Genomic DNA, 12,106 nt, shown 5'->3' on the forward strand with positions numbered 1-12,106 from the left:
GGGCATCCCACTCCTCATCCTATTCTGGTTAGAGCCAGTTTGCGCTTTTCTTTGAAGTGAGAAGTACACAGCATTGTTCAGTTTCTTGGCAATTTCTCACATGGAATCGCCTTAATTTCTCAGAACAAGAATATACCGACGAGTTTCAGAAGAAAGTTCTTTGTTTCTAACCATTTTGAGCCTATAATCAAACCCACAAATGCTGATGATCCAGATATTCAACTAGTCTAAAGAAGGCTAGTTTTATTGTTTCTTTAAATCAGAACAGTTTACAGCTGTGCTAACATAATTGCAAAAGGGTTTTCTAATGATCAATTAGCCTTTTAAATGTATAAACTTGGATTAGCTAACACAACGTGCCATTGGAACACAGGAGTGATGGTTGCTGATAATGGGACTCTGTACGCCTATGTAGATATTCCATTAAAAAAATAAATCTGTCGTTTCCAGCTACAATAGTAATTTACAAAATTAACAAAGTCTACACTGTATGTCTGATCAATTTGATGTTATTTTAATGGCCAAGAAATGTGCTTTTCTTTCAAAAACAAGGACATTTCTAAGTGACCCCAATCTTTGGAATGGTAGTGCAGACACACACACACTTAGGTTGGAGTCAATAAACTAGTTTTTCAACCACTCCACAAATTTCTTGTTAACAAACTATAGTTTCGGCAAGTCGGTTAGGACATCTACTTTGTGCATGACACAAGTCATTTTTCCAACAATTGTTTACAGACAGATAATTTCACTTATAATTCACTGTATCACAATTCCAGTGGGTCAGAAGTTTACATACACTAAGTTGACTGTGCCTTTAAACAGCTTGGAAAATTCCAGAAAATTATGTCATGGCTTTAGAAGCTCGATAGGCTAATTGACATCATTTGAGTCAATTGGAGGTGTACCTGTGGATGTATTTCAAGGCCTACCTTCAAACTCAGTGCCTCTTTGCTTGACATCATGAGGAAATCAAGAAAGCAAAAAATTGTACGCCTCCGCAAGTCTGGTTCATCCTTGAGAGCAATTTCCAAACACCTGAAGGTACCACATTCATCTGTACAAACAATAGTACGCAAGTATAAACACCATGCGACCACGCAGCCGTCATACCGCTCAGGAAGGAGACGCATGTTGTCTCCTAGAGATGAAAGTACTTTGGTGCAAAAAGTGCAAATCAATCCCAGAACAACAGCAAAGGACCTTGTGAAGATGCTAGAGGAAACAGGTACAAAAGTATCTATATCCACAGTAAAAACTAGTCCTATATAGACATAACCTGAAAGGCCGCTCAGTAAGGAAGAAGGCACTGCTCCAAAACCGCCATAAAAAGACAGACTACAGTTTGCAACTGCACATGGGGACAAAGATCGTACTTTTCTGAGAAATGTCCTCTGGTCTGATGAAACAAAAATAGAACTGTTTGGCCATAATGACCATCTTTATGTTTGGAGGAAAAGGGGGAGGCTTGCAAGCCGAAGAACACCATCCCAACCTTGAAGCACGGGGGTGGCAGCATCATGTTGTGGGGGTGCTTTGCTGCAGGAGGGACTGGTGCACTTCACAAAATAGATGGCATCATGAGGAAAAGAAAATTGTGTGGATATATTGAAGCAACATCTCAAGACATCAGTCAGGAAGTTAAAGCTTGGTCGCAAATGGGTCTTCCAAATGGACAATGACCCCAAGCATACTTCCAAAGTTGTGGCAAAATGGCTTAAGGACAACAAAGTCAAGGTTTTGGAGTAATTAGCTCAAGGTATTGGAGGAATGGGCCAAAATTCACCCAACTTATTGTGGGAAGCTTGTGGAAGGCTACACGAAACGTTTGACCCAATTTAAACAATGTCAAGGCAATGCTACCAAATACTAATTGAGTGTATTGTAAACTTCTGACCCAACGGGAATGTGAAGAAAGAAATAAAAGCTGAAAGAAATCATTCTCTCTACTACTATTCTGACATTTCCTATTCTGATCCTAACTGACCTAAAACAGGGAATTTCTGCTAGGATTAAATGTCAGGAAATGTGAAAACTGAGTTTAAATGTATTTGGCTACGGTGTATGTAAACTTCCGACTTCAACTGTACATATACACACACACACACACACACACACACACACACACACACACACTGGGGAGAACAAGTATTTGATACACTGCCGATTTTGCAGGTTTTCCTACTTAAAAAGCATGTCATTTTTATCATAGGTACACTTCAACTGTGGGAGACAGAATCTAAAACAAAAATCCAGAAAATCACATATGATTTTTAAGTAATTAATTTGCATTTTATTGCATGACATAAGTATTTGATCACCTACAAACCAGTAAGAATTCCAGCTCTCACAGACCTGTTAGTTTTTCTTTAAGAAGCCCTCCTGTTCCCCACTCATTACCTGTATTAACTGTACCTGTTTGAACTCGTTACCTGTATAAAAGACACCTGTTCACACACTCAATCATACAGACTCCAACCTCTCTCTCCACACTGGCCAAGACCAGGGAGCTGTGTAAGGACATCAGGGATAAAATTGTAGACCTGCACAAGGCTGGGATGGGCTACAGGATAATAGGCAAGCAGCTTGGAGAAGGCAACAACTGTTGGCGCAATTATTAGAAAATGGAAGAAGTTAAAAATGATGGTCAATCACCCTCGGTCTGGGGCTCCATGCAAGATCGCACCTCGTGGGGCATCAATGATCATGAGGAAGGTGAGGGATCGGCCCAGAACTCCACGGCAGGACCTGGGCAATGACCTGAAGAGAGCTGGGACCACAGTCTCAAAGAAAACCATTAGTAACACACTACGTCATGGATTAAAATCCTGCAGCGCACGCAAGGTCCCCTTGCTCAAGCCGGCGCATGTCCAGGCCCGTCTGAAGTTTGCCAATGACCATCTGGATGATCCAGAGGAGGAATGGGAGAAGGTCATGTGGTCTGATGAGACAAAAATAGAGCTTTTTGGTCTAAACTCCACTCGCCGTGTTTGGAGGAAGAAGAAGGATGAGTACAACCCCAAGAACACCATCCCAACCGTGAAGCATTGAGGTGGAAACATCATTCTTTGGGGATGCTTTTCTGCAAAGGGGACAGGACGACTGCACCGTATTGAGGGGAGGATGGATGGGGCCATGTATCGCGAGATCTTGGCCAACAACCTCCTTCCCTCAGTAAGAGCATTGAAGATGGGTCGTGGCTGGGTCTTCCAGCATGACAACGACCCGAAACACATAGCCAGGGCAACTAAGGAGTGGCTCCGTAAGAAGCATCTCAAGGTCCTGGAGTGGCCTAGCCAGTCTCCAGACCTGAACCCAATAGAAAATCTTTGGAGGGAGCTGAAAGTCCGTATTGCCCAGCGACAGCCCCGAAACCTGAAGGATCTGGAGAAGGTATGTATGGAGGAAATCCCTGTTGCAGTGTGTGCAAACCTGGTCAAGAACTACAGGAAACGTATGATCTCTATAATTGCAAACAAAGGTTTCTGTACCAAATATTAAGTTCTGCTTTTCTGATGTATCAAATACTTATGTCATGCAATAAAATGCTACATACAATGTGATTTTCTGGATTTTTGTTTTAGATTCCGTCTCTCACAGTTGAAGTGTACCTATGATAAAAAATTACAGACCTCTACATACTTTAAGTAGAAAAACCTGCAAAATCGGCAGTGTATCAAATACTTGCATCACACACACACACACACACGTTCAGGGAAACTCTAACTCATTTTCTGGTGCACTGCTCAAATCTCCCCTTTCGCCCTCAGAACAGCCTCATTTCATCAAGGTATGGATATGTAACCTGATATAACAGTCCTCCGATTTAGCCTAACAGAAGTTGATTTATAAGCAAATGACCTCTACCTGCATTGCTCCGCGCAATGGCCGCCATTATGCCATCAATGACTTGAATGGGGACACCCATTCTATTCATTTTATTTCTACAGCAGCACATGCAGTCAGGAGCGTAGGAAAAAAATGTGTCTTAAATGATTATGTTAGCTATTCAAATGGTTATGACAGTGACCATAGTCATTTGGCTGGTCAATTACCATCATACAAAGATCCATGACAGTGACCGCCCTAGTGGAAACATCTTCCCACCTTCACTCATTCACTGCATTATCCACAAAAACAACAAACTATTTGTAAATAAAGAATACGTATCCAAGAATCCTATGAAATCAAAGATCATCAGTTAAAGAGAGTGATTTACCAGTGTGAATAAAGTGTTTCAGACAGTGACTGACCTGGCTGCTGTTCCTCTCCTGCTCTGTCTTCTGGTTGTAGAAGGGCTCGTCCCACTTCTTCTCAGCCTGCCAGGCATACTTCAGGATGGTGCTGAGGATGGCCTCAAACAGCAGGATGCCCAGGTAGATGAGCAGAAAGGTGTTCATGGACCTGAGAGAAAAACACCAAAAGACACACACTCTCTGATATACTTACTGTAAAGCTGAACCTGAAATCGGAGAAGAAAAAACTCAGAAGTGTTCAGTGTTGCTGTAGAGGTGCAGAATATCCTAATGCTCACTTCTCCACTGCAGAGCGCTTCTGGGATTTGCACTTGTAGTTCAGGGCCATCTTGGACTCCATCCCAGTGTAAACTGCTACACCTGCAAATCAAGAGTGGAACTTTAGTGAACCATGCATAGACAACAACCAACTGGGCAACTAGGGACAAAAGAGGATAACTGAGGACAGAAAGCAATATGACGACAACAGTGAGAGCAAGAAGCCACTTACCAAAAATTTCTTTGGTATTTTTCAATCTTGCTCCTCGAAGCAGCAGGTTCTCAGGTCCAAGGGGTCTAATGAAGCAGATACAACATAACTTTTCTTTCACCAGCAAATGGAAACAATGCGCTATTCAATCCATGTAATCCAGATAAAAATCCAATCAACTAGAATTGCAATCTCACCTTACAATCTCTTCTTCTTGTTGGGTTACTGTTATTCGCCCAACAAACCTGAAAGTATAGGCATTTCTTCTGAGTGGGAAGAGTTACAGAGTAGCAGAGAAACTGCAACACCCACAATCCCTAAAAATACCTCCATTCCAGCCAGTAGAAATGTGTAAAAATAATAAGTGGTCCTTTTCAGTTATGGCAGTGGGCCTCTTTGTACGGCCCGCTTGCGGTGATTTTCCTTTGTTCCATTCATAATACATAACAATGATACATACAATTTAAATTCAATGTATTTAATGCAGTCCTGAATCACTTAACTGAATATATCTATTGTTCCCTGGATGGCAGATAGATGGCAGTATAGCGCAGCTGTTGAACAGAAAGGCCGAAATATAACGTTTGCCGAAATAGAACGCAACTGCTCAGCTACAGCGACCAACACATATCAGTTTGCTACTAGCTAATTTTGCAGTCTGGTGACATGGATCGATTTATTGTAAAAAATAAACGTAAATATATTGACAATGAAAATGAGTGGTACGAGCTGGAGAACAACATGACAGCAATGAACGAACAACCACCGGAGAACCAGGAAAATCAGGAAGATGGCGGCTGGGTAATGCAGCTAGCTAACGTAGCTCCGGTGCCTAAGAAAAGGATACGGTCGATTCAAGAACACAGAAAGTTCCAAGAGAAATGGACAGACAAGTATTTTTTTGTACTGCATGCTGGGACTAGTTTTGTCTTATTTGCCAGAAGGCAGTCAATTGTTTTAAACGAGCAAATTTAGAGCAACATTTCCAGTCACACCATGCCCACTTTGACAAAACATATCCGCCACAAAGCAACCTCAGAAATAACAAAATAGTGCAACTCTAAGGAAAACAAAAACGATGGACAGCTCTAGCACTGCTGCAGAGAGAACGGCAGAGGCAACATATGAGATTGCTTAGATACTCGCAAGAAACTAGAAGGCCTTCACAGACGCGGAGATTCTCAAATATGTTTTTTGGCATTAGACAAAATATTGTATGCTGATTTCACAAACAAGGGAGCAATTTTAAAGCAAATTAAGGGACTGCAACTCTCAGACTCGACCATAACAAAACGCATAGAAGACATCGGCGAGGACAGAGGTAAGCAACTGATTACTGACATTCGTGGCACAGTGTTTTAGTATTGCGCTTGACGAAATCACTGATTTAAGTGGCATTGCCCAACTATGTGTTTGGGTCCACTTCCCTTAAAAACAAGTCATTCAGAGAGGAACTTTTGTGTTTCCTTCCCCTTCAGGGACAAACACAAGGAGAGGGTATTCTGAAAGCCCTTGTTACATTTTTTGCCAATAATAATATTGACTGGTCAAATCTGTTATCTGTGTGCACTGACGGCGCCCCAAACATGCGAGGGAAGGAGAAGGGACTCATAGGCCTGATGAAAGAGAGGATATTCCCGAATTTGTTATGTTTCATTGTATCATTCATCAGGAAGCACTTGTGGCTAAACTCAAAGACTGACTTACAGAATGTGATGCAGCAAGTCGTGCGCGTGGTGAACATTATTATTGCGAGGGCACGGAATCACCTGCAATTCTGTGAGTTGCTGGAGGAAACCCAGACAGAATACGGCGACTTGATATTTCACAATGAGGTAAGATGGCTGTCTCGTGGCAGAGTTTTGGAAACATCCCTCCTCCCTCAAATCTGTGAATTTGTTGCAAGCAAGGGGAGAGAGAAGCCAGAGCTGGATGATCCACAGTGGATATTGAAGCTGCATTTTTTGACTGACATCACCTGAATACAGTGAATCTCCAGCTCCAAGGCAAAGCTAAAATTCCGGTCCAAAATGCTGCGTGCGGTCACAACGTTTCAAAAAAAAATCCCCACACTCTTCATACTTGACAGTTTGTTAATTTCCCAAAACTCAGAGCAGTCACCACATCCAACCCAGACATACTGCAACATTTTAGCTATGATGCATTTGTGCGTGTGTTGGAATAGTTGAAGTTGGAGTTTAAGTCAAGATTCAAGGATATCATGGAGTTTTTCAACTTCATTGAGAACCCATTTCATGTGCCAGTGTCATCTCTGGCCCCAGTCATAACAGTCCTCTGTCCTGACCGTGCAGGAATAGAGAGTAAGAGAGTGGAGCTGCCGGCAAATGACACATTGCAAGGTGAACCTGGAGCCTTGTGTCAGAAAAAGCGTATCCACTTCTGAAGCAGTGTGTGCAAAGAGTGACATTTTTTGTCAGCACTTATTCATGTGAAGCAACATTTCAACAATGAACATGTTGAAACAAAAACAGAGAAACAGACTGACCAATGAACTCCTGGATCGCCTCACACGGATAGCAACAAACTACAGTGGGGCAACAAAAAAAATCCAGAAAAATCACATTGTAGGATTTTTTATGAATTTATTTGCAAATTATGGTGGAAAATAAGTATTTGGTCACCTACAAACAAGCAAGAATTCTGGCTCTCACAGACCTGTAACAACTTTTTTAAGAGGCTCCTCTGTCCTCCACCTGTTACCTGTATTAATGGCACCTGTTTGAACTTGTTAGCAGTATAAAAGACACCTGTCCACAACCTCAAACAGTCACACTCCAAACTCCACTATTGCCAAGACCAAAGAGCTGTCAAAGGACACCAGAAACAAAATTGTAGACCTGCACCAGGCTGGGAAGACTGAATCTGCAATAGGTAAGCAGCTTGGTTTGAATAAATCAACTGTGGGAGCAATTATTAGGAAATGGAAGACATACAAGACCACTGATAATCTCCCTCGATCTGGGGCTCCATGCAAGATCTCACCCCGTGGGGTCAAAATGATCACAAGAACGGTGAGCAAAAATCCCAGAACCACACGGGGGGGACCTAGTGAATAACCTGCAGAGAGCTGGGACCAAAGTAACAAAGCCTACCATCAGTAACACACTACGCCGCCAGGGAAACAAATCCTGCAGTGCCAGACGTGTCCCCCTGCTTAAGCCAGTACAAGTCCAGGCCTGTCTGAAGTTTGCTAGAGAGCATTTGGATGATCCAGAAGAAGATTGGGAGAATGTCATATGGTCAGATGAAACCAAAATATAACTTTTTGGTAAAAACTCAACTCGTCATGTTTGGAGGACAAGGAATGCTGAGTTGCATCCAAAGAACACCATACCTACTGTGAAGCATGGGGGTGGAAACATCATGCTTTGGGGCTGTTTTTCTGCAAAGGGACCAGGACGACTGATCTGTGTAAAGGAAAGAATGAATGGGGCCATGTATCGTGAGATTTTGAGTGAAAACCTCCTTCCATTAGCAAGGGCATTGAAGATGAAACGTGGCTGGGTCTTTCAGCATGACAATGATTCCAAACACACCGCCCGGGCAACAAAGGAGTGGCTTCATAAGAAGCATTTCAAGGTCCTGGAGTGGCCTAGCCAGTCTCCAGATCTCAACCCCATAGAAAATCTGTGGAGGGAGTTGAAAGTCTGTGTTGCCCAGCAACAGCCCCAAAACATCACTGCTCTAGAGGAGATCTGCATGGCGGAATGGGCCAAAATACCAGCAACAGTGTGTGAAAACCTTGTGAAGACTTACAGAAAACATTTGACCTCTGTCATTGCCAATAAAGGGTATATAACAAAGTATTGAGATAAATACGTATTTGGTCAATAACAAAAGTTTTCCACCATAATTTGCAAATAAATTCATAAAAAATCCTACAATGTGATTTTCTGGATTTTTTTTCTAATTTTGTCTGTCATAGTTGAAGTGTACCTATGATGAAAATTACAGGCCTCTCATCTTTTTAAGTGGGAGAACTTGCACAATTGATGGCTGACTAAATACTTTTTTGCCCCACTGTATATATTTAGAATGAATTCATTCAAGGAGCATAAGGGACATTTTCGCTCATCCAACTACTGAGGTTACCCTTGATATGGGTCATATACATGTGATGTAGCCTATTTGATGTGTGTATGTATACATTTGTGATGCGCTGGGCATCAAATCAATTGCATGTGCTCTATTGCTCTGAATTTGCTCTCAATTTATAATTGATATTATTGGAAGAAAAAGTACACCAAATTCAAGATCTGTGCAGTCCTCTGAATGATTGTCTCAACTTAAAGTGGCCCCCTTTCAAAAAATAGTGAGTAACACTGAGTTATGAGGACAGTGAAAGGAGAGCTCAGCGTTCTGACTGGCCAGTAAGAGCAAGGTCTTCTGTTCTGGACTGTAGCTGTGACTGTACCGTACCTATAAAGATCTGCATCTGGCTGCTGACACTCCACCACAGCATGTAGGGCCTCTAGCCTGGACACCGACTGAGACACCAATGTCTCTGGCACAGAGTAATGAGTCTACAAGACCAAAGAGAGAGTAGGGATATCTTCATGGAAAGGGACAAAGATAGCACTTTTATAGAATATAAACAAAACATTACAATGAGACAGTGAGCCTAGACGACAAAGAAATAGCCTAGTACATTGTAATGATTTACCAATGAATGTAGCTCAATAGTGCCGTACAAAATGCAACCGTTCCACAGCTCCAGCCTCTGTCAACTGTTTGACAGGTTGAAGGCCACGAGGCTTGTTAGGTTTCCATTTATAATTGAACTGAACCACTCCATGACTGCTTGAGGGGCAAAATCCAATCTGGTGGCTAAAGGAGTCTGTCCGCATGCTTTCCAGCTGAAACAGTCTATGCATATATTATGATGACATTTTGTGACATTTTCGGGTGTTGGTGCACACAAACATTTTAATGGAGGCAAGCCGAAGTCGGTAGCCGAGGTCTATGGCCCTTCGTCGGTGATTGGTCAACAGTAGGGATTCTTCAATTAAGTGTTTTATTGAATCATTCTCATGCAAATTTTTGCACTTGAGAAATACTGCACCAAAACATATTGTGTTAGATGTAAAATTGCGTGACTATGATGTAATCTGCAAAAATATCAAAATCAATGATACATTTCTTGAGTTATCTAAGATTAATATAGACTATTTTGTGGCAGGGACTGGCTACGGTGTCTCAAGATGGACAAACAGTATTATTTAAGCTTTTTTGTTTTTAAGGGAGTATGCGAGCACACTCGTTCGCTTAGCAGAGTTTGACTAGGCGCCAGGCGAACAGAAGCATGCTGACTCCTTTACCCATGTGCAACCTTTTGCTGCTCTAACCCACTCAGTGAGAAAGCTAGTCCATCCCCCATTGGATTCTAATGTCATTACTGTAACACAAACAGCCATAAAAGACAAGTAGCTGGCACAGAAAGATGACAGAGGCTGCACTCCTGAGATTGCACAAGAAAGAAAACATTGCAGTTGTCAAAAAAAATCTTCTGTTTGTGGCAATATACTCTTCAAACGTCAAATTTCCAGAGTGGGCTCCCTGATACTTTTAATGATATGACCAATTTATTAAAAGAAGAAAAATTGATAAAGAAGTTATATGGCAGAAGCATTTTGATTAGAAGCAGATAATTAGATATTGCCTCTGGCAAAAACACGATATCGCGATAGAATGCATAAGTACTAGTTCAGGGAAATGAGAGGATGGAGACGGGCCATGAAAAGAGCAGTTTGTCCTCCCCCTATGAGAGGGGAAAGCTAATCCTTTTAGGGGATCATCCTTTTAGGGCTCAGAGAGAACGAAAGTGAGAGCGGGGAAAGAAGATTAAAAGCCCAACCTTCAGATTAGTCTCTCCGTCCAGGCTGGTTGTAGTGATGTGACACGTCCCCTCGGCTCGGTCCGATGATAAGAGGACCAAGTCCACTGGGAATGTCTCATCTTTGGCCACCCGGACTATATCCCCCACCTGAGTAGACAGCACAGAAACTTCCCCATGAAATCCATGACCTCAGAATCCAATATTTTCTGAAGGACAGTGTAGTTCAATAGTAAATGCCACCATGCACTGTTTTTAAAAAAAAGTACAGTTTTTCCCATGTGAAAACTGATACATTCCAGTTGCAGAACTGTTAAAACAATAAACTAAAACAGCCCTTGAATACACTTCTGGAATCTTCTGGCAGTTTAATGTACGATTTATTTTACCTTCAAAATGGATTATCAAAATAAACGAAAGATTAGTGCTAATCTTTCCCTTTCAAGATGATTCGATATGCATCTAGATACATGGGCTCCGATATGATACAGGAACAATGCATTTTAGTTTGAAACAATTCAGTGCGATTCGGTTTGATTAGAGAACGAATCGATGCGATACACTAACATTTGTTGCATAAACACATTCATTTTCCATTCTAAATTCAAATCTGCTGCTGATGGAACTCATGAGCTGGATCTGTCTGAGCCGACTTCTCTAAGTGTGTGTGTGTGTGTGTGTGTGTGTGTGTCTATGGTGCATGCACTATGTAGGCACCGGAGCTGAAGGGAGACTAGGCATCTACCACCCTACTACCACTATCAGATTACAGGGGGCAATGTAGCCTTTGTACCCACAGTTTGGTTCTGCAATCACTGTCACCCACTAGTTAACTTGTCATTTTTGCACATTAAGTGTTTTAGCTATTAATGTATCAATATTTATTGTTTACAAAATAGCTATGCAACTGCCAATGAATATATAGCACAATATTGGATTACACCCTCTCTTGAAATCGAATGGTCTTGAAGTTTGGAAGTTTTTAATGGAGTGATCTTCTCCTCTCACTTCGGCCATGCAGTTTGCCTCGCAAAAGAGATTGGTGTCCTCGTTATGAAATGATCAACTTCACCCTGTATATCTAAAAATGACCATAATCATTGATTGTTTAAAGCAAAACTACCAAAACTATTTGCTGATGGTGAACCTGAACAATCTAAATAAAATGTATTTTAAGCCCCGTTCAGCAGGTCAAGCCAGATGAGTTGTCTCCGGTAGCTTACTTTTATTCCGGTAAAACACCATTTTCAACAGCGCACAGATAACAATAACCTAGACAATTAGAAAGGTTGTCACTCAATTAATAAAGCCTAATATCAGGTGTACCTTGTGTTGGTAAGCGCGCAAAGCTGGCCACAGTGAGCATTTTGACTAGGCTGATGATATTGCCTGGGGTTGCTCGTCATGCAAAATGACTTGTAGATCAATTACTGTCAACACAGTTATATGCAATTTGACAATGAAGAGGAGAGGACGCATCAGTTGTCACAAAAGATGAGGTAGAAAATGTAATGAGAAGAAAAAAAG

At 41.7% G+C, this 12,106-nt stretch overlaps 1 protein-coding gene across 5 annotated transcripts in view; it reads right to left on the reverse strand.

Moving 5' to 3' along the window:
• Window positions 1-12,106, reverse strand: part of LOC110521594 (phospholipid-transporting ATPase IF) — a 65,462-nt gene that overhangs the window by 30,627 nt on the left and 22,729 nt on the right. For all 5 annotated transcript variants that reach the window (XM_090231655.1, XM_090231656.1, XM_021599256.3 and 2 more), the window contains exons 6-11: window positions 10,601-10,729; window positions 9,166-9,269; window positions 4,923-4,970; window positions 4,747-4,811; window positions 4,535-4,616; window positions 4,254-4,404 (exon numbers count right to left, since the gene is read on the reverse strand). In XM_090231655.1, coding sequence (XP_090087781.1) covers window positions 4,254-4,404; window positions 4,535-4,616; window positions 4,747-4,811; window positions 4,923-4,970; window positions 9,166-9,269; window positions 10,601-10,729 — 579 coding nt within the window. The remainder of the gene's footprint in view (window positions 1-4,253; window positions 4,405-4,534; window positions 4,617-4,746; window positions 4,812-4,922; window positions 4,971-9,165; window positions 9,270-10,600; window positions 10,730-12,106) is intronic.

The sequence above is a fragment of the Oncorhynchus mykiss genome, chromosome 4 (genome assembly GCF_057628025.1).
Source record: "Oncorhynchus mykiss isolate SJ-2025 chromosome 4, ASM5762802v1, whole genome shotgun sequence".
NCBI classification, from domain to species: Eukaryota; Metazoa; Chordata; class Actinopteri; order Salmoniformes; family Salmonidae; genus Oncorhynchus; species Oncorhynchus mykiss.